The 25,411-nt window shown below is 37.8% G+C and overlaps 2 protein-coding genes, 1 long non-coding RNA gene and 2 other non-coding genes across 7 annotated transcripts; 3 read left to right on the forward strand and 2 right to left on the reverse strand.

Annotated features, from left to right (window-relative positions):
• Window positions 1-1,354: 1,354 nt before the first annotated feature.
• ccdc142 (coiled-coil domain containing 142) lies at window positions 1,355-11,292 on the reverse strand. 2 transcript variants are annotated; one of them, XM_053506635.1, is made up of 13 exons: window positions 11,156-11,292; window positions 10,906-11,026; window positions 9,536-9,606; window positions 9,274-9,337; window positions 7,149-8,711; window positions 6,967-7,053; window positions 5,505-5,666; window positions 5,218-5,378; window positions 5,000-5,122; window positions 3,516-3,630; window positions 3,208-3,385; window positions 2,868-3,079; window positions 1,355-1,799 (listed from the first exon to the last, which is right to left on the reverse strand). In XM_053506635.1, the coding sequence occupies exons 2-13, from the start codon at window positions 10,982-10,984 to the stop codon at window positions 1,549-1,551; spliced, it is 3,066 nt and encodes a 1,021-aa protein (XP_053362610.1). In that variant the 5' UTR covers window positions 10,985-11,026; window positions 11,156-11,292; the 3' UTR covers window positions 1,355-1,548. The 2 variants fall into 2 exon arrangements, with proteins under 2 accessions (XP_053362610.1, XP_053362609.1); XM_053506634.1 differs by having other exon boundaries at window positions 5,218-5,381.
• A 1,893-nt stretch (window positions 11,293-13,185) lies between these two features.
• slbp (stem-loop binding protein) lies at window positions 13,186-17,622 on the reverse strand. Of its 2 annotated transcripts, none has more exons than XM_053506082.1 (8): window positions 17,478-17,622; window positions 15,488-15,607; window positions 14,876-14,980; window positions 14,725-14,787; window positions 14,504-14,644; window positions 14,244-14,393; window positions 13,708-13,813; window positions 13,186-13,594 (listed from the first exon to the last, which is right to left on the reverse strand). In XM_053506082.1, exons 1-8 carry the CDS (start codon window positions 17,531-17,533, stop codon window positions 13,541-13,543), a joined length of 795 nt encoding a protein of 264 aa, XP_053362057.1. In that variant the 5' UTR covers window positions 17,534-17,622; the 3' UTR covers window positions 13,186-13,540. The 2 variants fall into 2 exon arrangements, with proteins under 2 accessions (XP_053362057.1, XP_053362056.1); XM_053506081.1 differs by having other exon boundaries at window positions 14,725-14,781; window positions 17,478-17,621.
• A 2,019-nt stretch (window positions 17,623-19,641) lies between these two features.
• Window positions 19,642-21,986, forward strand: LOC128532078 (uncharacterized). The gene is made up of 6 exons (XR_008361261.1): window positions 19,642-19,740; window positions 20,762-20,832; window positions 21,145-21,192; window positions 21,289-21,334; window positions 21,507-21,536; window positions 21,786-21,986. It is a non-coding gene; the product is annotated as an uncharacterized LOC128532078 (long non-coding RNA).
• On the forward strand, window positions 20,875-21,077 carry LOC128532397 (small nucleolar RNA SNORA74). The gene has a single exon (XR_008361304.1). It is a non-coding gene; the product is annotated as a small nucleolar RNA SNORA74 (small nucleolar RNA).
• On the forward strand, window positions 21,374-21,443 carry LOC128532398 (small nucleolar RNA SNORD63). Its single transcript, XR_008361305.1, has one exon. It is a non-coding gene; the product is annotated as a small nucleolar RNA SNORD63 (small nucleolar RNA).
• Window positions 21,987-25,411: the final 3,425 nt, after the last annotated feature.

A 25,411-nucleotide genomic window follows, 5' to 3' on the forward strand; every position in this document is an offset into this window, starting at 1 on the left:
TTAATAAAGAAAGACACACTGTCTTAATGCATATAATATTTAGAATTAGGTGCCACATGGCCTAGGGGTTGGCACTGACACATCACATCTCCAATACAGTTGGGTCTAGCCTCCACTCTGTGTGTATGTGAATTAAGTTTTCATATTTTCCTCGTGCTTGGTGGGTTACTCCAAGTAGACTGGTTTGCTCCAACAGTCCCAAGACATGTGATCTAGGTTGATTGGCATTTGCAAATTGCCTGTAGTGTTTGTGCCCTGCAGTTGGTTGGCACCTGTTTCATGTATGTACTGCACCTTGTGCCCAAGTTATCAGTGACAGATTACAGACCAGGTGTGACCATGCACAGGGTAACCAGCACAGAGAATGGTTGCTTGGATGGTATTGTGATGTGACATGACATCTGTTGCACCCTTTAGCTGGATATTTACACTCTTGAATAAAATGAAGCTTGAAAATAATGAAAATAACAAAACTTGAAAACAGACAGTTTTCCTTTCTGAAGACTGCTCCATGGTGAAAACTTTTTGACAAACCTCACTAACACTCTTGTGGCTAATTGCGGAAAGCCCCAATTCCAAAACCTAGCAAAAAGGCAGAAGAGTACTGTACTGCATGTTGAATAAACATCTCCTTACAAGCTCCTTACATGTTCCACTGTATCAAGTATTGTAATATTTTCCTAGTTAAATAATTAAAATCCAATTTATTACTAAGATTACATGTGACATGTCCAGTATAAATGTACCTGTGAATTACTGTAAAGCTGTGACTATAAAAAATATATACATAACAGATTAGATTGGGCAAACTGAATGGTGGCAAGTCCAGTTGTCAGAGCTGCTACTGTAAATTAAACACACTGACAAAAATAAAAATAAAGCATTTTTATTCAATGTCATGATGGAAAAAAACAGCGGCTTACGAATTTGAGAAATTTTTCTTATAAATAAATAGAAACAGAAACATCTTTTCATTATAATATACCAGGCACACAAAAAGGCACTTTTTAAGTCTCATATAACAGTTTCTCTCAATACACCAGGTGTGTGAGCTGCTTTGGTCTGAACTACACAAAATAACAATATGTACATTTACATTAATGTTCTGTACCATTAGTTACATTATCATAGAAACTGATACAAAAATAATAATAAAAACATTGCAAATGTTTATTAAAATAAACTAGTATTGTTCATGCTGTACATTTAAAACTTAGATTATGAATAGTAGGTTATGAACCATAAATTTATTGTATTAAAGTATAGAGACTATTGAAACCTACATTAGTACATTTAATAGATTTAAACATTACTGGTTATCTATTTAATCTGCATACATTGCAAATATGTATTTTAATATTGATAATTAAATGAATGAAAATTAAAAGTTGTGAAAGTTTTGCTTTGACAACAGCTTGACAATTAAACATTTGTTTTCTGCATGGCATCAGTCAACATGGTATTTGTAAAGATCATATTAGTACAGGTTTATAGTCCAATCCTGCACAATGATTTAACACTGTTGTAAACATAGCACATAACAGTTTTTCAGGGGTCGGGTTTAGTAAAACAACGCAGACCAGGGATCCTCCATCGAGATCCAGTGTGGATGCGCAGGTCAAGCCACTCCTGCTGTGCCACGGCTAAGTAGGATTCAGGTGCAGCTGTGGAGAAGAGCTCAGGGCTTACTGAGCCTTCTGCCTGAGTCAAGGCCTGATGACATGCAGCCTGGATGTCTATAGTTTCCAGATTATTTAGGCTTCCAACTGCCTGATCCACCACCTGGGCTCTCTTTGGGCCTAAAATAACAATAAAAAATATTATTTTACTTACAGATGATGTCTGCTGTGCAAGCCAAGGCACTGTTTTCCTATGCACATTTTTATATTAAAAAAAAAAAAATCTATAAAAACACTTTTCACCATAACCTCTTATAACGTTTCTGACTGCTTGGAGCTGATGTGAGAGGAATGAAAAGCTGATTTTAATTAATCAGCAATCTGAGCAATCTGTTTGGACAAGAGACATTCCACAAGGGGTGAAACAGGGCATCACAGCACGGAGATGATCGTTAATTACACTAACTATCAGTCACCAGCATGGGTGAAATGTGGTCTATATTGTCTGCAGTAATGAAAAGAGGAAAGAGTAGCTGCCTGACAAAACCCACATTTAAAACCCATCACTGAAGCACTTTCAGCACATCTTAGTCTCCTTAGTAACTGCTTTTAAGTTGTTCCGATTTGCCTGTGATCTGTCTGTGTTTTTCTGTTTACAGCTAACAGGAGCTACACCCTACATTTACATTACTCACTCCTTCATCACTCATCTTCTATACCGCTTTATCCTGTATTTAGGGTCGCGGAAGACTTAGGGCACAGAGGGAACCCACCAAGCACAGGAAGAACATGCAAACTCCATGCACACCACCTACATGGTTTCATCTCCTTACCTCTTGGCTACAAACTGGTAAGAATTTAAAAAAAAAACTACTTTTACCAATGTTGATTAAAACTAACTGTCAATCGACCAGTTCTGAAAGGATGTGTGTTGGCAGAGCAAATTGTTAAATAAATAAACAAATCATAATCTGTTGTTGATAAATGGTGTTTGTTCTATAAAAGCAACATTACACTTGATATCTTGGCACTTATATCTTGGGCTGCGCCTTCTTTTTTACGACTGCACCACAATCTTGCTGATAATCAGTATAACAGCACTTCTTCTCGTGTGATATTTCTTAATTTTTCTTCTTCTTTGGGATCAATCAAAAATAAGAATTTTGCCTTTTAACAGACTAATACTGAGGAAATGTAAGGTTAAAGAAAGTCAGTAGATTTTTTTTTTTAGTCCCAGCAGTAACTCACAGCAGTGTCGGAACGGCTTCCATCTTTGAGAGGGCATGTATGGTTTGTTCACAGGTTGCTGTAGCAGACACACTATTGCGCTGTCCACTTGATGAAATACCCGCAACGATAGGAGCCGGTGGTGCAGCTCCTCTGACATGCCGTACTTCTCAGAACGAATCAAATCTCGAATCAGGTCAAAATCCTTCTTCAGCTGCAGTGCTCCATAAACACTGTAATCAAAGAATTTGTCTCATAGAACAAAGTTCTTCCAAATAACTAATGCATATTTGTATTACCAAGATTAGGTTTAACAATTAATCTCTACAATATTGTTTAATCATAAACATTGCCCACAGACCTAAACTTGATTTTCTGTTTGAGTATGTGCTCCATCCAGGACTCCATGAAGGCAGTCATGGCCTCTGTTAGCACTGGAATGCGAGTCTCATCCGGCAAGGGCTGCACTCCCTCCAACACCTGGCCAAGCACACTTTGAGCTGCAAAGGCTGCGTAATCACTCGGGGCGCTAGGTAATTCTAAGAAAATTCATATAAATAAATTAATTTATGCTAATTCATTTTAATTAACACTGTACGTAACAGTGGTTTTACAGAAAACATCAATACATTTTCAAAACCCTTAAAAATCAGTTGTCTGCCTTCCGACCTGTTCTAGAGTTGACTCTCCAGTGTTTTGCTGATGGCATCGTTTGCTCGAAAATCTCCTTTGACATTTTCTTGCAGTCCACTGAAAAGCTCCTCAGAAAAAGTTCAGAGTAGGCCTATGATTTAATAAAAGATGGCATCAGCATAGTCTCAATTCTTGTTTATAAAAAGAAAAAGAAAAAACAACCTTAATAATTTTTAGGTCTATATTTAATTACCAAACAGCCCTGCCTGGCCAAACATTTTATATGATCACCTTTAGCTTTAAATTGTGCCACAAATTCACAATGGCATTGCTTCAACAACTTTAAACAACATCATGATGTTTATTTTTATACAGTATTGCATTAATTTTGGGCCAAGGTCTTGTATTTATGATGAGCGAGTCTCATCACTCCACAAGGTCTTCTCAGGATATCCACAAGACTTGTGGATCCAAGGGGGGGACTTTTGATTGATGTAATTAACTGGTTATTCAGTACATTCATGTCATCAGCTGTCTTTATTCTATTGCCACAAAACGTTGCTGAGCCTAGATATGACCAACTGAAGTAACCCCAGATCGTAACAATGCCGCCAGAGGCTTAAACAGTGGCCACTATGCATGATGGGTGCATCGCTTTATGTGCTTCTCTTCGTACACCAACACGCCTGGAATAGGGTCAACCTGAACTCATTTATGCTTCCTAGTCAATTGAAACCTTGTCAGTCTTGACGAGTTCTCGTCATTGTGCATGACATTGAAAACGCACTTACTTACACTATTAAACATAGTTGTAATTAGTATTGTTGATTTTTTTCAAGTCACTTCATAGCAAAGCTGACGGCTTACAGTTATCCTTCCACTTTTTAAATAATGCAGCTCTTAACTCAATTACAGAAATGTAACTTTAAATTTAACTAACTAAAAAATAAAATAAAAAATCCACAGCTGCTTAAAAATGAGAGGCTACTCACTGCATCTGAAACATATTAATCACTGCAATAATTACCTAACAAAAGCCCTTAAGGCATTTGCTTATGTAAACCCAAATGGGGACTTTTTTTTTTTTCATAGACAGTATATTTTGGGTCATTTTTGTTACACAGATTACATGCTTTGGACCACAAACAAGGGCCACTAATGTCCAGTGTTTGTTTGCATTTGTAGCATGAACATGCTTACTTATACAAGTAGTTTTTTTTATCTCAACATGCAAATCTTTCTGGGTCGCTCTAAAATGTAGTAATGTAGTGCTTTATGCCATATCACATGCTGCTCCTTAAAAAGCCCCAACATCAGTGTAAATGGTTTGCACAAGTTTAGAGTTGAATGTTGTTTTATCAATATAATCTACCAAATAAAAACAGTTTTTTTGACACATCACATTTAAAGAAATAGCTTTTAGTATTTTTTCAACAACAAAAAAAAAAATCAGCATCCCTAACCTAAAATAGTAGCAATCAAAACTAATATTTTCTTCAGATAAATTTGATAACATTTACTTGTAGTTGTGAGACTGCATGTGATAATTGTACAGGTTCCATGATGAGATGAGGATGATGATCACTATTTCCAACTACAGTGTCCAGCTGCTGCACTAAACTCACCACTGCCTCCCTGAGAGCCTTGCAAATTCAAATAACCAAAGATATCAATGCATATTCTTCATGTATAGGCTGAAAATGAGTATAACATAATGTTTAAAAAAAGATCTCTATACCTTAAGGTCTCCTTGTGTGACTAGCACAAACTTTGTAAGCGACCACGAGGCCAGAAACTGATAGGCCTTACTCACAACCCAAAAAGTAGATGACTGGAGAGTGGCTTGGGCCCTAAACAGCAATCCTAGGTCATAAAAACCAAGGCTCCTGATTCCCTTTTCTCCTGGGCACAGAAAGACAAACATCATGAATTATGACTGTGAAAAAGTTGACTCATGTCTTTAAAAGACTGCATGTCCTTAAGAAGTTAAAACAAAACAGTGACTGTCAAAGGAAATAGGTGTACCAAAGCTTGTGTGTGAGGTTTGCAATAGCTGGAGCACAGAAAGGAGAAGTGGGAAAAGCTGCAGCGTTATCTCCATGGTAGCGGTTCTCACTATTGAAGGTTCTGTCATGGCTCTCGGTAAGCACTTATCCTTCATTCCTACACCCAGTGACTCACACATTGCTGCAACACAAACATATCGGACAAAATTGCAAAAGGTTCTTTTCTGAGAACTATAGTTCTGCTAATTATTTGTTATATATAAGCCAATAAATTACTTTAATTAGGAATCAGTACTTGGCAGTAAACCCTTAACGAGGTATTCATGTAGCATTGGAGTCATACTGACACCTTTAATAGAAGAGCACATGGTACAGGTATTTGGTAATATTTAATAAAACATCAAACACTGTAGTGATCGGATATTGTGTATACATTTCTGCATCAATTAGTGTTAAAATATATAGAAAAAAAATTAAGTTAGAAATAAGACAATAGGGCGCACAGGAAAATAACCACCAATGTGATACAGCCCCATGCAGAATTATACATGAAGTTGAATATTCCCCTATAAACAGGATTTCTCAAAATGCTCTTAATCCTCTCACGCCACAGCATTAAGTAAAATACTGACAAGAATGACTCGTCATTTTAAAAGTCTATACAAATGCAGTATGTTAAAGTGCACTAATATAAACCTATAAAACTACTGTCAGAGTTGCTGAAATCAACTAATCAGGATATATGATCGAGCTTTTCACCTGTAACAAACAATATATAAGGGTTGTTCAAATCAAACCAGTACTTTTGATTGTGCAGAACAACAAAAAGTTTCTACAAGGGCAAAAACTACTTTTATTTCTTTTTATAATCTCCTGCTACACTAATGGACTTGCGTATTACAGTTGCTTGGACACCATCAAGGTAAAAAGTTTTCTCAGTGTGCCAGAGCCATGTTTAGACTTCTTGTTTAAAGCTAAAACACTGGCCTCCCAGGAACTCCTTTAATGGCCCAAACATGAGGAAACCTCTTGGAGCGTGGTCAGGAATGTACTGTGTTTCTGTAACATGCAAATGTGCATGAGGTTGTGCAAAACCAAAACACCTTTAGTGAGCAAACCAGATTTTCCACCAGAGTTCCACGCACTTAATGTTCATTGGAATGACTGAAATGGGCTATAAGCCTCCTTAGCCAGGATCGTCATGCACAGCCTCGCAGCCTTTTAAAAAGTTTGCAGCTTCAAATGCTTTACTGCGGCTGAGAGTCTCATCTCAGTCTCTGTGCCCGAAGTCTACTGTAAATGTCAACTGGTTTACACCTTCGTTTATGAGAAATTTCACCGCAAGTTCCGGTTCGACTTGAACACTCCTCGTAAATATAAATATTATTATTGTCACTTCAGAATATTTGCATTAGAGAATTTGCAAAGCTTATTGAGAACACCATGCAGTAAAGCTTTTCCAGTTTAGTTAACAAACTCACTTGTGTCCCAGTGCATAAAGGCAGCAGCAAATAAAATATGGGAGGAGAAAGTACTCAAGGCATCGTTGCATTCAGATGGAACCAATTCTGGAAAGAGCAAATTATAATTAAAGTTATTCAGCAGTCAAGCAATTCAACAATCAAATAAACTGATGTTTATGTACCATCTTTTATAGTTGTACCTTCTTTACAAGCTTGCTTTAGCCATCTGACCAGAAGGAACAACATCTGATCATTCCACTGGTTCATGCCACCCAAAATACTGTTTTGAGACGGGTAATAAAAATGTCTGATAACTGCTTTTCCAAATTCGCTCCACAGCATATCCCTATACTGAGAAAAAAGTGCGTCACATGAGTCCGAGTTGATCTGCTTAACACTGTTTTGGATACAAGAAGGAGTCATTTTTGGATTATTATTTGCTTTTTGGCCACTAGTTCTGATGCTCCTCTCTGCAAAAACACTCTTAGCCAAGTAAGGTCTTTTGAGAATGTGTGGGGCCAAGAGGTCTGTAGAGGACACTATGACTTGAAAGAGAGTCTCAAGAATGTCCTCTCTATCCCGGTGCGCAAACATGAACAATGGTAGCCTGGAAGACCAAAATCTGTCAAGTGGCTTTTCAGGGGTCTCATCCAGGATAGACTCGGATAAATCTGAAGACGGAACAAGAAGATCTGGAGAGGCCAAGTCCCCCCATTTCATTCTGGTTTGTCCTGCAAGAGAAAGAAGCTTAGTCTGCTGGCATGTCCAGCTGTAAAGTTGCCTGGCTGCAATCTGAGCTCGATGCCGTGCCACAGTGCTCATGATTTCCCCTACTGACAATGCTCTCAGTCCGACATGTTTCCTTGGCATGGCTGATCTAATATTAGAGCAATCAGGGGTAATGAAATTCTGAAAACTCTGTGGTGCAGCTCTTTTCTGGGACTTTTGGTTCATGATGACATGATTATATAGCTCCACACCAGACAGCAAGTCCTCCAAGGAATCTCTGGGTACACTTACGAGCTGAGCACCAGCTAAGGCTTTAAGTACCCTGTATATGCAATTCTCCATCATCAGCATGGCTTGCTGTCCCAGCAACCACAATCCTCTTTGCATTGAGCCTAACATCTCTGTGCGACTGAAAATAACAGCTCGCAACAAGGGGTCAGAGCGCAACCGGGTGTAGAGCATGTCCCAGTGGCTGATATGAACACGCAGTTCCTCACACATAGCTCCAAGATCCAGGTTCCAGGTATTGCTGATTTGTACTTTTGAATTTTGACTCCTACTGGCAAGGAGATGGGCTTTCTCCAGGACATCACTTAATCGTGATATGAAGCAGTTAGCTGCGCGACATCGGCGGAAATACTCGTGGAGGAAGAGGAGCTCGGCCCGTTGTTCAAGAAGGTGCTGGAGCTGAGCATAGTGCTGGGTAAAGGCTGCTGCCTGTGGGTGGTGGTAAAATTCTGCTTCTCCTGAAGTGGAGAGTCCTGTGATGCATCCTCTCAGACAGCCTCCTGATCCATGCAGCACACGGCACTGAGACCTGAGACTCAGTAAGGTTTGTTCTAGATGTTGGAGGCGTCGGGAAGAGCGAGAGGTAAGGTCCTGGAATGCCACAAAATGATCTTCATTTTCATAGTTCCAATTGGAAAGGTCACTCTTTTGTCCAAAGAGGTGTTTAAGATTGGGACTGAAGTGTTTCTGGAACAAAGAATCCGTCTTCTGACGAGACTGGGCAAAGGAGCCCTGGTGCTGAAAACCTAAGAACACAAGAGGTGGTATTAATATACATTTCTGAATAAGAAATCTGATTCTTCAGGATTGTGCCATATTTTGGGTTGCAACTAAAAAACTCTAAGTGAAAGTAGTTTATATTGCATAGTTTTTTTTTTTTTATAGTTATTAAATTACCAAAGGGACTCCTTCGTAATTGCTTCTAAGCCATTCTAAATTGTCTCTTTATATCTTGCTGTACATAGCACACTACCTTAAATTTTTTGAGGTATGTGGGATTCCAAAGAATGTTTATTTACTAATGCCGTTATTTCAATGCTTTGGAGCTGATTTAGATCGTGTGCACAGCGAAAGCATAATGAATTTAGGTTTGGAAATATCAAATTTGAATTTCACAAATCGGAGGTTTTGTTCAATCCTTTCAAAGTTTGCACATACCCAGGACAAATTAAATATCATGCACTGAACCAGAAAAGAAAAGGACAACCCCGATATAAAAATAAGTTTTTGTTCAGAACAAGGAACTCTTGAAAATAACTTGCACTACATTTTTATCATATGAGTAATACAGTGAATTACAACACCTACCTTCACATTTGTCTTTTATTTGATATTTTTCAGGAAGAATTTCTGGACTGCTGTTTGGTTTTCTCTGTGAACAAAAGTATTGATCTAAAGTTAGCAAAAGAGAGGCGTAAAGGCAAAAAAAACTTTATTATTTAAATATTTAATTGATGAACACTTTAAACAGAAAAATTCTGCATCTATTTATTAGCAAAAACGATTATATAGTCATTTATTCTATAGGAAACAGGTTTGGTTCCTCCTGGGCTATCAGTTCGGTACTCACCAAAGTGACCTGGTCAGGATCAAAGGTTTGAAGTTCTGTGCTGTCAGTTACAGCAGATGGCTGTGCGCCATCTAGATGGAAAACAAGTGCTAGACATATTAGATGTTTTTACAGGCATGCTAAAATACAGCAATAAACTCTGAATAAAACAAGTGGAAATTTTTAACAGGGTGACTTAAATTGGTAAGAACAGAATACAGTAATTACGTCTCTTTCTTTCTTATCAGTGGTAAGGTAACCTCTTAGCTTTTCAGTTCAAACTGCTTGGACCAGTTGAATACTAGCATCATTATATTCCCCTATATACACCAATTAGCAATAACTTTAAGGCCACAAACAAGTGAATTGATGAACATTGATTATTAATTATATACCAGCAAACTGGTAACAGGATCATGAAGACCAAAGGCCAGCATGTCTAATCCGATCCCACAGAAAATCCGATGCAGCACAAATCTCAAAAAAGTCAATGCTGGCCATGGTAAAAAGGCACCAAAACACCCAGTGCACGACGGCCCAACAAGAAAGAGGTCCAGAAGATAAGGAGCCCAAGACTGTTGACCTGGCTTCTAAACTTCCCAGATCCCAATCCAAATAACCATTCATTTGATGCGCCAAACAAATAGGTCCAATCCACAGAGGATATCCCGTAACCCACAGCACCCAAAGGATTTGCTGCCAACATCCCTGTACCAGACACCACAGCACACCCTCAGAGGCTCTCCTATCTTGAGGGGCCAGAGCTGCCCTGCGAGTGGGAATCCAAAATCTAGGTGGTTTTACTGTTAATAATTTAATGTTATAGCTGATTGGTGTATTTGGTGATCTGTGAAAAAGTTTAAAAGATTGTCAAAGATTCTTGAACTGCTTTGGATTAGTGTATGTGTATGTCACAATTCAGATTATTCTGAACTTTCTGGCGGTTATGGATGGTCCTTTGTGCATACCCTAAAGACTGCAAAACACACACAGTCGCCGTGCTCATCCTAGGACTTACAATATACAAGGGTGAGTCGAAGATTATCCGCACTCTGGCTGTATAATCTGTTTAAATTAACTTTTAAAGATGACAAATACATCATTTTCTTAACAAAATCTCTTTGCTTTTCATTACAATTTGCCCATCGGTCAACAAGCTCTTGTATTTCCTTGCTATCTTCACTTCTTCATAAGAGGTAAAACTTCGTCCTCGTATAGCTGCTTTCACCTCATGTTGTTTCAGGGACATTTAAAGAGCCAATACAGACTGAATGGAGTTTGGACTGAAGAGAATATTTGATAAAAATGTACTAAGTCTTAGAAATGTGGAATAACATTACACTTCATCCTGGAGGAAGTGCCTTGTGTCTATAAGCAGTAAATCCTCTCACCTGCAGCATGAGGATGTGTTTGTGTGTTGACTTTAGCCTCGCTGTGTGCTTCCTGAGGGCTACTGGATGCCTGAGGCATTCTCTCTCAGCTCACTAACTTACCTCAGCTTTCCCATTTTACCTACAAAAAACACAAAGCGACAGTTAGCTTCACACACCTACTGAGAAAGACGTTTATCTAATGCTCGAATTCCAGCTAACATTTTAGCTATGTGTCTGTCAGACGTGTATCTACAATTAACCAACTAACCAATTAGCTGGACTTTACGTTTGCTGCTAATATAAACACGTGACCATCATCTGCCCAGCTTCTTGAACATCATGTTTGTAAACCAAATTGTAACAGGGAGCACCTCAAAGCCCTATTTGTGTAGAAGCAGGAAAAACATAGAAACATTACGGCCCTGTCCCAAATAGCGCCCTATATCCTCCACATCCACACTCGGATTTGTGGATTTCCACACCGTGGTAGAAAAACCTATATCGAATAGTGTCTCTCTGTTGTCTGCTCTGTTTGGGACAGAGCCCGCACGAGCCGCGGCCACCCAATGAGAGCGCAGCTGCTGCTCATGACAAGCGGAGGTTGGAAAATGATTGGATATGTGCTTGGAGTCACCAAAGTAGGCGGGTCTTATATTAACATCATTACACTGCGTCTTATACTGTACTGTAGCGTAAAGAGTTTGTATAATAAGTTGAAGTTAAAAAAATATATAATGATCAGCTTTAAGGTAAACAGTGATATTATTATTTCAGGTTTAAGCCTTCCCACACGTCTGTCTGTCTGTATGGCAGAACTCTCTGACTAACGTATTAATAAAAAATAATGTTGAGTATATATTGTTTTCATTAAATTCTGACCAGTTTTTCATGATACTGTAACAAACTCTGGCTGGACAGGCATACATATGGACAGACAGAAATAGTTTTGAGGTTTTTGGTCCTCCAATGTATGAAACAAAGATTTGTTCTTGAGTAAAAAGTAGAGATTCCCTAGAGCAAATATTACTCAACATGTGGAAGTCCTTCATTTATTAGTGTACTTAAGTAAAATCACAGATGTTCTCGCCTTCAAGCACTAACTTATAGTAGTATTTTTCATAGTGTGGTTCCATCCATCCATCCGTCGTCCACCTAGGGACCATGGAGGCCAACGGGGATTACCATTATGTTTATTCCTATTACCATATTTATTCATAGGACCTCCGGTCAACATTCATATGCTTATTTACACACTACAATTTGGACTGTGTGAAAAACCCAACAAGTAAGGGGAGAACATGCAAACTCCATCCACACAGACACACGGTGGGAACTGAACCCAGACCCTGGAGGTGCAAGGCCACCGTGCTGCCAAACAGTGGTGTTAGGCATCACAGAGTCATGCAGAAATGTACTCAAGTACGAGTACAGATATTTGCACTACTTTGGAGTGGAGGAAAAGTTCTTACATGTTCTTACATGTTCTCAGTCACCTCCCACCTGTGTATAATTGTGTGTGGTACTGTGCAAAAGTCTTAGAAACATTGTGTTGTTTTTTTTGTCTGAAAAGTGGTCTTTGTTATGCTCTTTTTTAATATCATAAATGTAGTAAAGTATAAGTTTGTATACAAGTACCTATTTCACACATCTCTACTGTACTTGTAGTTTTAGAGAATCCATTTTACTTTTTATCCACTCCAAAGTACAGCAAATATCTGTACAAACTTGGGCACGAACACAAAAAACTGCCATAAGCAAAGATGCCTTTGAAAGCATTTCTACATTAAAAAAAAATTGTGTGAAAACTCTTTTTATGAAAACAATAAGCAGTAATAGATTTGTGCAGTTTTATAAGTAAAACAGATGATGAGCCAATCCCCAGTTGTGTTTTAAAATTTACTAGAAATCATTCTGAGATAAATAGAGGTCATCATAACAGTACAGAGAACTAAATCTGAAATGGGATGTTTAAATGTGGATATGATGAGCAGAAGTCCAAATGTTTGGGCTAAAAAATTATGTTTACACACTTAAACAAAACAAAAATGTATGCCTTTCATATCACAGTCACATGGTGGCATTAACCATGGTGTGATTGCTGACATCTTTAGAGAAAACGATGTACTACACATTGCTGCCATAATTCAATTAGAGTTTTAAAAAAGGGACATAGATAACTCAAAGTGTGTATACATTTTAGGACCCCTCTGTATAAATTGCACAATTACAAAAATTAGACATATTAGAAATTCAGTCCAAAGGTTAGAACACATTCTCTACCCAAATGTATCATGAAAATTTGTGTTTTCAGATTCTTTTCTTTATTTCAAAGCAGTATTTATAAAACAACTGGTTAAATATTAAACAGAAATGTCAAATTTACAATACCACAAAAATAAAATCAATACTTTACAATCACATATGAGAAACAAACACCTTGAAGTGAAAAACCTGCTCATATGGAGAACAACTTATAATCAGTGTAATCTTTAACTAACAACACATAGCTTCTGAATTCACCAGGAAAAAATGGAGGTGTTTAAAAAAAAATAAAAAGAAAAAAAAAGAAAAAAAAAAAGAACAGTATTAACAATAAAATCATGCGAGGATCAGTGCTAACAGTTCTCTCACATCAGTGCATCAGTGAGAGCAGCTAAGACATCTCAGCTTCATCTATTTTCATCATCTTGTGAGGGGTTCCAGAGTCCTGCAACAAGTCAACATGGGCATGAACAACTGCATAAACAAGACATTTACTTATCTGCTATATACAACTAAAACACAATCGGCTATCTTCCATTAGCTCAGTTTCACACATACCTCAGGGAATGATGATGAACTGCTAGATTTTGACCCTGAAGCTTCTGGTTCAGGATCCACTGAGCACTCAACATCTAGCTCAAAGTCCATGACCTCGCCCAGATCTCTGAACAAGTCAAACAAAAGAAAGTTTAATTTCGGAACACAAAGTATGGGAGGGGAAATTTGAAAAGCATTACTTTCTAAGACTATACTCCATTTTACTTTTTTTTATGTTTATGTTATTCATTATGTTTATGAATATATTTTTATTTTAAAAAGGAGATAAATTAGCTATTACAAAAAGGCATCTTACAACCTGATGGGTCGATACAGACCCAGTGGGGAGTAATAAAAATCAGGTTTGCATGCACAAGTTTGCATGTAAAAAGTTTTTAGAAAACCCACAAACAAGTGCTGTAAGCTCATCTGTGATGCATCTTGTTTTATTAGCAGGTCTCTCTCTTTTTTTTTTTTTCTACTTTGAAAGTTTATGCAACAAAAATAATCATAAAGTTAAACAAAACTAACACAGAAAACAAAACATATATACATACACAGCTTGCAGATCGCTGTCTTCATCAGCAGGGGGGTCCCAGGCATGAAGTTTGACTTTCCACAGTTTTATCTGCTGGTCCCATGAACGGCGACTGTATTTCTTAAATTTGTTGGGAGTACGTGGATGAACCCCAGGTTTTCTCAAGTGCCTGGAATTAGAAGTGAGTGAGTAATAGATATTCGTATTTTATCTCTTGCACATTTAGCACTCCCAGCTTTTCCCAAGGTTAAATTGGAGCACACACTATATTCAACTCACTTTGGTACTTCTTTAATGTATCGGTCATAGGCGATTGTGTTCTTCCCATAGTTAATCTGCTTTTGTCTTCTCATTAGGACAGTCTCATCAGTCTCAATGTCTCCAGGTAGGGGGGAATCTCTGGATTCTCTCGAGTCTGAACTGTAGGCACAAACATCCAGTGTTATTCACGATTACTGTAGAAACACAAATATAATGAAATAAAGCTGTAAATAACAAACCTGCCAGATGACATTTTTCTTTCCCTTTGAACACAATCTCCAGTTAGTATCCGCCGTCTGTAACTAGAGAAATAATTAATTTTAGTATCTTACACAACCTGTTAATAAAGCACCCTTAATTAAAAAAAATTATGAACTAAAAGCAACTGACCGCTCCATGTCCCGCCGAACATTGGTGCGCATTTCATCATTCTCCACCTCCTCTGCCCAGTCTCGTACTCTCGACACAGGTTTTTCACTCTCAGGAGTTGTGAAACTAGACAAAAACATCAAGAACTTTTTGTTTCAAACAACGTTTTATAAAAGTAAAGATTTGGAAGAAAATAAAAATAAAGTCCACAATCAGTGCATACATGGAAACATTCCAGGTTAGATTAATTTTTTTGTATTTACTACACCACACCCAAAAAGTGCTTAAAGCAACAGCAAAAAAATTAAAACATACAAATCAAGTGCGAGTGTTACTTAAAGTTTAGCAGCTCCTCCATTTTTTACAAGCTGAACAGGACTTTCTATAGACTCGCATTCATTAAATTAGGGGTCAGACCAAGCAGATCAGAAAGTTATAAATGCCTTATGCATCAACATAATAAGAGGCAATAAATAAATATCACAAATGCTGCCAGCTCAGCAGTAGTCCTTATAGCTATAAAATGTTATTAAACATGTTATAATGTACACAATTTGCTAGTCGAATGAGCTTGTGATCTCTCCAACAAACAGGGACACACAAAAACAAACAAACAAAAAAATTACACTTTACCATTCTGGCCTGTTTGATCCTCTTCTATCTGAAGTGTTGGTCTCAGACTCATCACGTGATCTTCTTACATTTCCGTCAGCATCCCGTTTCCTGCTGTGGGACCACCTTGGTCCTTTGTTCCTATCAAAAAAGTTGGATTTAACAATAGTTAATGTCATTCTTTAGAGGGCTTAACGCAAAACTCTTAATATTAAGCTGGAATAAATTACTGCACACCAATGTCAGTGCAATTATTCTCTTGCTTGAAAATTCTGAAATAAGATTTGCAGATTTGTTATATTTATCCTCTACATTTTTGTGAAACCATTCACTGCATGCATTGGTTTCTTCCATTTTCAAAAGGTTAACCCAAAATAATGTATATGCCAATCTTGCTCTATGAAACATACTGATGATTTTAGCTCTTGGGGTGTGTGGGTTTGCTAGTGTGTCTGTACAGGGAGCACATGATCGGACAGGTTCTAGAACCTGAATGTCAGGCATGTGCAAACAGAAGCTGTTTTAGAACCAGGATCTATTCGATCAGAGCCTTTTTTTCCCCCCATTGGGGCGTTCTCTGCTTGTATCGAAGAAAAGATGAGCCTGAGCCACAACCACCCAGCCCATATACACAAATGAATAAATTAACCTTTTAAAATAGTTGTTTCCTCTTTGTGTTTCTTAAATGCCATTAATCTAATGAGTAAGGAAGACCTTCCTTTAATGATACTGTAAGTTTAATTATGATGTAATTTAACACAAGTGAATCTAATTTAGATAACCTCACAGCCTCAGAGCACACAAAGGCTCGGGCACCCCATGTGGTCCCCGGCGCCCTCTTGAGGAGTTGTGGAGCTAAGGTTGGTAACTATGGTAATTAGACTGAACCTGTTCTAAAAATCTGCTGAGATAACTTGAGGAATTACACTTTCTGGGTTAAATCAATTTAGCATGATCAGGATTTTAAAATAATTGCAAGTTTTAAAATGTTAGTGCCCTCAGAAATTTAATGTTCTACAGCACTAGTAAATAAAACTACCATTATAAAAAAAACTTAATAAACAGCCTTGGATTTAAATAGTTGGATTATGTTTATAAAACAAAGCTGTTATATTTATTTTATAGGTAATGAGGTGCTGGACCAGAAAAGTTTAGACCTCAGTAAGCTCTGAGGAACCTCATTATTTCCAAAACAGGAGTAAGAAGAAAAGCTACATACAAAAGCAAGGTTTTATCTAGGTTTCGACCCTTTCTTTGATTTAATAATTTATTTTTGGCACATTTGTTGATTTCAGTTTTTATCATTTAGTTTCTTGATTTCTTTAAAGCATATATAATCCCAAACATGTACAGGAGGACCCAGGGTCAAGAAGGCTCTTAAGAAAAGCACTTCACTGTTTTAGCGCCATTTTGAGGCCATAAAATATCACAAAGAGCTTTTAACTTATCATACAGCAGTGCTTTTAGAAACAAAAACCTGGATAAATGTCAGCTTATAAATAAACGGTTTATTTAGCGGGTGTAACTTTACTTCCGTGAATTATTTTAGTCAATAATTTAAGCTATGGAAAACCTGGTCACTGCGTTTTTCTCCTTTTAAAAGAACTTACACGATTTGTGAAGAAAAAGTTGACAATAAATACAGCTAAATGTTAATTTACAATCTACAATCCAGGCCATGTCTGTGGTTTAGCTGGTGCTATGGCCAAATTAACTGCAACTTTAAAATTTATTTAAAAACAAACTCTGTAATTTCAATGTCTCTTTTAGTAAATGAAGCCCACGTTTACACGAAGACGTAAACTATAATAATGTGATTAGCCGGCTAGCACCTACTAGCTTTCCGCTTTGTTAAATAAAAATCCCGCGGTTTTGCAGAAGCTCGCGCGAATCACGAGCTGACGTGAAGCGCGCGCGCCTACGAGCATTTTCTCAAAAATATACACAAATCATACAAATTTACACCTAATTTTACACCCACGTAAACTTTCCAGGGTTTCACATAGTTTACCTGTTTTCCTCAGCCCTGTAGTCGTCGACACCGCGGTGTTTATGACGGTAAGACATGGCTCGTGACGCTGAGAGTTGTGTCGAGATGAACAGCTGCGGAGAGTTTGACAAAGCGCGCGCTAGTCGCTCTGTAGTCCCCGTCAACAATCAGATCACATGACACCCAGCAGCATTATGGGTAAAGTGGGAGTGCGGGGCCCTGTCCCTTTCCACAGTGTGCTCACTACTCTACAGGGAATGGCGGGTTAAGGGAACGTCTTTCGACAAAATTCCTACGTTTGGACCACCTTGTGATCAAAGTCACCTGCGCAGACGTCACGTCCTACGTGCGTTACCCTGGTAACACAAGCACCTCGGCAGACAATATTAGTGTTTAATAGTATGCCTAATGGCTTATTACAACTTTGTAAATCTCATCTTAGTTCATGTGAAATACTACGTACGACAAACTAATCTTTGGAGGTGTTAAAATTTCTATATTTTAAGTTTTATATTGCTAAATATAAATTTTCTTAACAATTTCCTAAGCTATCACCTTTTTTTCTTTGAAATACACAACATTTTTAGCTCTTTAAATCTAAAAGAAAATCATAAATCTTCTCTGCTGTTGTGATCTTTTTCCCTGCTATTTAGTTTTTTATTTTATTTTCATATTTTATTTTGTCCCTCTCTTTTAGTTATATATTTGTCTGTTTAGTTGATAGTTTACTCTGTCTACTGTTATTATTTAATTGCATATTTTTGTTAGGTTTGCTTATATTATATATTTTCTCTTTAACTGTGGATAGTTGTTTGTCTATTTAAATTTTTACACCTAAATCTTGTACTTTTATACCTTTAATATTGTAATTATTTGTCACATCTACGACCATACATAATAAGAATGAAACAAATATTACTTTTTACAAAATCTGCTGCTTCAATGATTTTAGATCATTTTGTCAGATGTTACTATAGTATACAGTCCTAAAGTATAATTACAAGCATTTTAGTGTCGAAATTGATTATTACATAAAGTTTATGCAAAGAGTCATTATTTGCAGTGTTGACCCTTATTTTTTAAGACTTTTGCAATTCCCCTTGGCATGCTGTCAGTCAACTTCTGGGCCACATCCCGACTGATAGCAGCTCATCCTTGCATAATCAATGATTGGAATTTGTCAGAATTTTTATTTTTTTTTGTCCACCCGTCTCTTGAGGATTGACCACAAGTTCTAAATGGGATAAAGCTCCTGGCCAAATTTTGATGTTTGTTGCTTGAACCACTTAGTTATCACCTTTGCCTTGTGGCAAGGTTCATCATGCTGGAAAAGTTATTGTTTGTCACCAAACGTGGATCTGACCTGTTTGTCTCGTGCACCCCATAGGTGCTTAATTTGATTGCAATCTGGAGAGTTTGAGCCTTGAGCTTTATGTTTATATTACAGGGTCGTGGGGGCCTGACAATCTATTGTAGGACACATTCACGCACTCACACACACACACACACTACAGGTAACGACAGCGACAATTGTTCTAATCTGCATGTCTATGGATTGTTTCAAGTTTCAAGTTTTATTGTCATATACAGATAACAATGAGGCATCATTACCGTAATGAAATTCTTAGACCCGTGTTCCCCAACTTTACATAAACATAAATATAAAAATATAAGAAGAGAAGAAAAGAAAAGAAGAAGAAAAAACATTATTTCAAAGGTATACGTATGTGCAAGTAAGCTAAAGATAAAGATAATTTAATATTTACATTTTGTGATTGTGGGCGTAAAGTATTTTACTGGTCTATGAACATTCAGCGGGTGAAACACCTGGAACGCCTGATACTTATAAATTGAAGGATAACTTGCCACCAAATGGCAGAAGAAATGCTAGGAAATCAATAAGAAATGTACTGAGAAAACGTTTTACCTTGATGGTATCGAGTACACTAGTGTGGGAGTTGATTAGAAGCATAACTGTGTTCCGTAAAAAAAAAACAAAGTCCCGTTTTGACTTGAGCACTCAAGACAGATGATGTGGGATTGAGTAATAATTTATTAAAGACGTTTAATAAATAAACAACCATGGTGATACATCATATCTGGAGGTAGGCGCTGTTGAGCGATAATGAAGTTTCCATCCCAGCATGCATTGCGCTGGTGTATAAATCCGGTTGCGCGAGTACTTCCGTTCTTTCCTGTTGGTCATGGCGACGTTGCACGGTGTTTCTCTGCGCGAGCGCGCTGCTGTTACTCGTTTAAAGACTTCTTCCTAAGGAGCGCTATGGTGAGATTTTTAGTTTATTATGACGATGATTTAGTTTTAGCGTCTTAACAAGGCTGGGGTAAAATAAAGCGCATTAAAATCGCGGATTAACGCAGTTGTTGAGAAGTGAGGTTTTTGTTTTTAAATAGTGACTAGTTAGTTTTGTACTGGCGGTTGGAAAAGTCCGTGTGTGAGTGTAAAACGATAAGTTCGTGCTGAGTGGGTTTGAGACGGCGTTCTGCTCGCACCACGTGGTCGTGCCTGTGCAAGTCGTTGTACTGATGCAGAGCGCATGTGCCGTACTTACCTATTTTACCACAGAGATGTAGAGATTGTTTTGTCCTTGAATAAAGTATATTAAGAGCAGTTACTTTTCCAGTAAAAACTGGAATATTATTATTATTCCTAATCTGGATGGTGTGCTTGGTCACGAACATGGCTGACCCACAGTTTAAAAGAGACTTGAGTGAACACCAACATAGTCTTTAAAGGACAGATGGCTGGGGAGAGAGAGGCACGTCTATAGTTGGTGGTGGTGCAACCTACAGAACTCCAACTAGATGTGCAGAGAGAGCTTCATGTGGAGAAGATTGGTTGTGTAGTGCTGGATAAAAGCAGAGAAGTTCAGGGACCTGAGCATTAGACATTTGGAAGGCTAGTTTGAAAAAATTGTCTAAGAGGTCGGGAAGATGAGGTAGAATGTGGCCTGTGGTTAGTGGTAATGTAACCTATTTGCCCCTTAAACAAACATGTTCATTCTGCAAAAAAGAGACATAATGCAGCCCTGAACACTAATGAAATTTACTTTGGACAAGCGATTATGATTGTTGCACACTTTGCATTGAAATTCTTAAGCAAGTTTTCTTGTGGCGTGATCATGCACATTTAAAGTAGGAATTTGGTGTTTATACAGTCTGAAAGGTATTTCGACTTAAAATGATAAAATATTACTGTCAAACAAAGCCGTGAGAAGCTTCTGATTTATTGTCTTTTAATAATCGATTCAAAGTAAACAGCAACATGTTTTCTGTTGTATTCTCAGATGGCTCTTTTGTGCACTGCTGCTCCAGGCTTATGTCTGTGACTCTGGATCACTGTACTGATGCACCCCAGGTAAGCTGAGTAAATTTTCTCTAGTGTTAAATATGCCTCTTATCCAGCGGCAGTCAGCTGTGCAGGCCTATACCGTGCTTGAGCTAGTGTTACTCTGCTGGAAAAGAAAGGCACTGCCGTTTAGGCTGTAAACGGGGCTTGCTGTTTTGGCGGTCTTGTAGCATGGCCGTGGTAGTGTCTTGCCTTCCTGAGAGTGGGCTGATCACTGAACCCATGTGGGCAGCCCTAGTCTGTGGGCAAACATTTGTTAATATACAAATGCATGTTTTGTTTTTGAAAATGAAAGGTGATTTTAATTGTCTTCTCCTGCAGATGTTAAGAGATTCCAAGATGTGCAGTCTGGTCCTGCAAAGTTGAAAGGTGAGGGGCAATTTTGTTTTGGCCAGTAAATTGGCTGTGATGAGACCGTGCCACTTGAATGTAAATTTAATCTTGTATCGCCTGTTTTTATTACAGTCTGAAAGCATTGTGGGCCTTGAGCTGTAGCGTAGGATGGCGTATGGTAAGTATACTTTGTTCTTGATGCAACACTGCATTAATGATGCTGTGACGAATCAAACTTCAACACATCATTCTTACTGTGAAGTGAAGAAACTATAATGCTGAGCATAATTCGTACTTTTGACACCTACTGGCTGTTTGTTGTTTCCTCTAACTTTTCTTTCCCTTTGAAGGTGTTGTGCAGTAGCTGTAAAAGGAACATGGTAAGTCAGTTCTTCACTTTGATTTAAAGCTCTCAACCCCAAGTTGATACCATCATGACAAACTGTGTGTTTTCGTGATGTTTTTTTACCTTGGGACAGTATATGCAGGACCGGCACTGGTTTTAATTGTGTACAGTCTAAAAGAACCTGACAAGAAGGCCTGCTACAGATGTATAATAGTTTTAAATTTTAAGTGATGTAAAAGTATTGTGTATTCACCTGCACACCTATGACATGGTTATCTTTTAGGTTGACCTTTGAGATGGCTGCCTTGCCACAGTGAAGACAAGATAATTTTGTGAAAGATCAAGGAAGAGCAACCTTTGCAAGAAGTGTTTGCTCACTGTAATTCAGGCCCTCGGGATAACACTTGGGTTTGGATGCAGGAGTTCCTCTATTTATTGCATGTAAAGATATTTAAACTGAAATAAACTCAAACATTGAAATTCATTTGTTTTGCATTACCCTGGGAATTGTATGTCTTTCATTTAGCTTAACTGGAGCACTTTGCAAATCCTGGTCCTCCCTATTGGTTAAATTGCAGTAGGGTATTGTATGGGCAGTATGATTATCAATAGTTCCTTTACGATGTGATGCACATGTGTAGGTTAACTTAACAAATTGCTTCCGGTCCAGCAGTGTTCTTGCACTATTTAAATTTAGTCAATAAAATAATTGGGATGATAAAGGAGGATTTTTGTTTAGTGTACAAAATTACCTCATGCTAGTCGCTAAGTAAATGTACTTGAACATTAATGGAACTCATTCTCTCTGATTTATGTTTTTAAATGATTACTGAGGTCATATCAGACAGGCCTAGTGTGTGGGTCTTTGTTAAACCCCCTCAGTGACCAGCCCGCTCATGTAGAGAAAGGGGAGTTGTACAGGACTAGTGACATTACAATATGGTAAATTAATGAATATTAAACCAATAGTGTTAAAGGGTATATGTAGTAGGCCATGGGTAATGCCAGACCATTCTACTGGCAACCACAAATCTATTTCTGAACTCTGGTAACCCTCCTGCTGTGGTCCCAAGAAAAGGAAAAAAATCTCTTGCCTTTAAACAAGCGTTTTAGTTGGAGTAGGCTTGTTAGTAATTGACTATGTATACAGTCTAAAATGCTGACATTTGTTAACTAGTGATTAGAAGAAACCCTGTGATATTTTATCCGTAGCTTGTTTTGGGTATTTGTTTGCATTTTAATCTGCCCAATTGTCAACCTGCATATTTAATTTCAACAGTTTAGTCTTTTACACCAAAGTAACTTCTGTCCATTATTGTAGTTCTGACTAAAAGTTAGTTTCTCCCCCTTTTTTTTTTTTTTCATTTTAAACAGCACCCTAATGGGATCGAGAAATGTACAAGTTGTGGGTTTTAATACAAGTGTTGGTTAATCAGATTTTCATCTGCTGTGGTAAATAACCAGGAAAACCTAATTGTTTACATGATATGCGTTTGGTAATTTTGGTTAATCTAAGTTCAGTTAAATTGGGTGACATTGTTTTCTATAGGCTTTACAATTCATACGTCAATAGTTATGCTATGACGCTACCTTCATTATGCATGAGGTTTTTGGATCATGCGCAGATCCTTTCCCTCATCTTGGTAGAGATAATCAAAGAACTTGTGGCATGATGTTAATATTTCTGCCCTCATCACTGGTTTACTACCAAATTATTGCTTATACAATGGTTGAATCTTTTTTTTTTTTTTTTTTGCACTAAAATGGCTTGATTTTTCTAATGGACAAATCTTTTAATACAGGAGAAAACTCAAGAGAAATTCAGTCTTTTCATAGAAAACCCAGGGCTCAAACAGACATTTAGTCACAATCAATCTGCACATACAAAGAGCTGAAAGCCACCAACCTGGCCTCCAAACTCCCCTGATCCCAATCTAATCAAGCTCCCATGGGATGTGCCAGGCATTTAATCAAAATTCTTTCCATTTGTTAATCATGTTATAGCTTATACAAGTCCTTTTCATAATTATAAATAGTATTGGGTTCTGTGTGTCTAATTTGCCTCTGTGTGAGACTTTTATTCCTATCTTAGTGATGCCAGATCATATTCAGTGTGATTGTGCATGTGTTCACTAGATGGCACTAGAAACCTGACTAACTGTGTGTAAGTAAACTAAGCAACTCATTGCATTGACAAGCCAATTTTGCTTATTAAAGGTTACATTATGACATCATACAAGAATGCATAATAATGTTGCTTCTCATTATGAAGCTGTTTATCTGTAATTGAATTAATAAGGGAATTTTCAGCATGTCATTAAACACAAAACAGTTTAAGACTTTGTTCAGATGTCTTAAGACACAAAGTGGAGGCCAATCCAAGTGGAAATGATTCCTCATGCCCCCAGAACCACCCTTTCACAATTTGAGTTCTGAAAAATGCCCATGCCATCAGGGAAGAAAAAAATGCATAGATGTGATAACCTGGTAATTCAATACAATTCAGGTCATCAGCTGACTTCATTTTATAGCCACATAACATTGCTGAGTCTAGAACTGACCAACTGAATAATATAACACTTCCTGTAGGGGCTTGTGGAGTGGGCACTATGCATGATGGGTGCATCGCCTCCATTCTTACCCTGAGGGGCCATCACTCTGGGTTAGGGTGACCTCCAGTCATTTATTTGTCCAAACCCATTTCTTCCAAATAGTTAAAACTGTCCTTCTATGTTCCTAAATCAATTCCAGTTTGTTGGACCAATAATTTGCCTAGATTCAAAAGATAAATCACTGTATCTTAAGGCAAAACAAACTAAACCCATGCTTATGATTGTTATTTAACAGTAAAAACCTAATGATTTGGTCATTGTTTGCTGTAAAAATGATATCACAAAATGTCTACATCTTGTTTAAAATCTTGTGGAAAATCAAAAACTATCACTTTACTTATTTGCAAAAACACTTTTTAAAAAATAACTAAACACACCAAGTGGTCATTTTTAGAAATACTGTAAATAACATTTCAGTAATTCCAGGGCTTTATAAAGATAAACCCATCCCCTAAATTCTTAACCTAATTTACACATCACATTCATCTCCATTCTCCAAGTGACACGAACCAGTCTTTAACTTACTATAAATTTAGAAATGTTTCCTATCCCATCATTCACCTCCTCATCCTTTCAGTCTCTGATGTCAATACATTCTGGCCAATCAAGCCTGTGAAGTCATTCTGACTGATGATCAGGCTTTTACACACGAAGAGACACCAAGTTTTATTGCTTTTCCCCAGAGAGCTGGCGTCATTCTGTCTCATCACAGGAACTTTCCCACCGAGACCCCCAGACGGATGCTTGTCCCCACATTTGGTGGGGTGAAATTCTCCGGAATGGCCCAGCATCTCCATGGCAACATTCAAAAGCTCGGGGGTGAGGGTGTCAAGAGATGGAGAAGGAGAGCTAAATGTGCCACTAAGCAGAGCTGAAGGGCAGGGCACAAAGGCAGATTAAAAGCATAAAAGCAAAATAGGAAGTATTTAGACCTTGAAAATGAATTAGTCTGCTTCATTTATCTCCGCTCGGACTAGATGCAATATTTGATAAATGATTTCACGAACATCTTCTGGATCATGTGGAATTGAGTAAGTCCACAGGCCTTCTGATATAAGCCAATATAAGCTCTGGATATGATCTGATACAGGCTGGCTTTTTCTAATCTTCAAAGCTCAACATTCCAGATGACTCAAACATTAGGCTTGTTTTTACATAAAAGATTTGTCCTGTTTTGGTCAATGATTTAGAATTTTAAAGCATTTAAATACAGCAAGAGATAAGCTCTAACATTTTAAGGCGCCATCGACCCAAGATCAACATTTAGTAATGATGCGTAGCTTCAGGGTCCCTGCTG

Source organism: Clarias gariepinus, chromosome 10 (genome assembly GCF_024256425.1).
Source record: "Clarias gariepinus isolate MV-2021 ecotype Netherlands chromosome 10, CGAR_prim_01v2, whole genome shotgun sequence".
NCBI classification, from domain to species: domain Eukaryota; kingdom Metazoa; phylum Chordata; class Actinopteri; order Siluriformes; family Clariidae; genus Clarias; species Clarias gariepinus.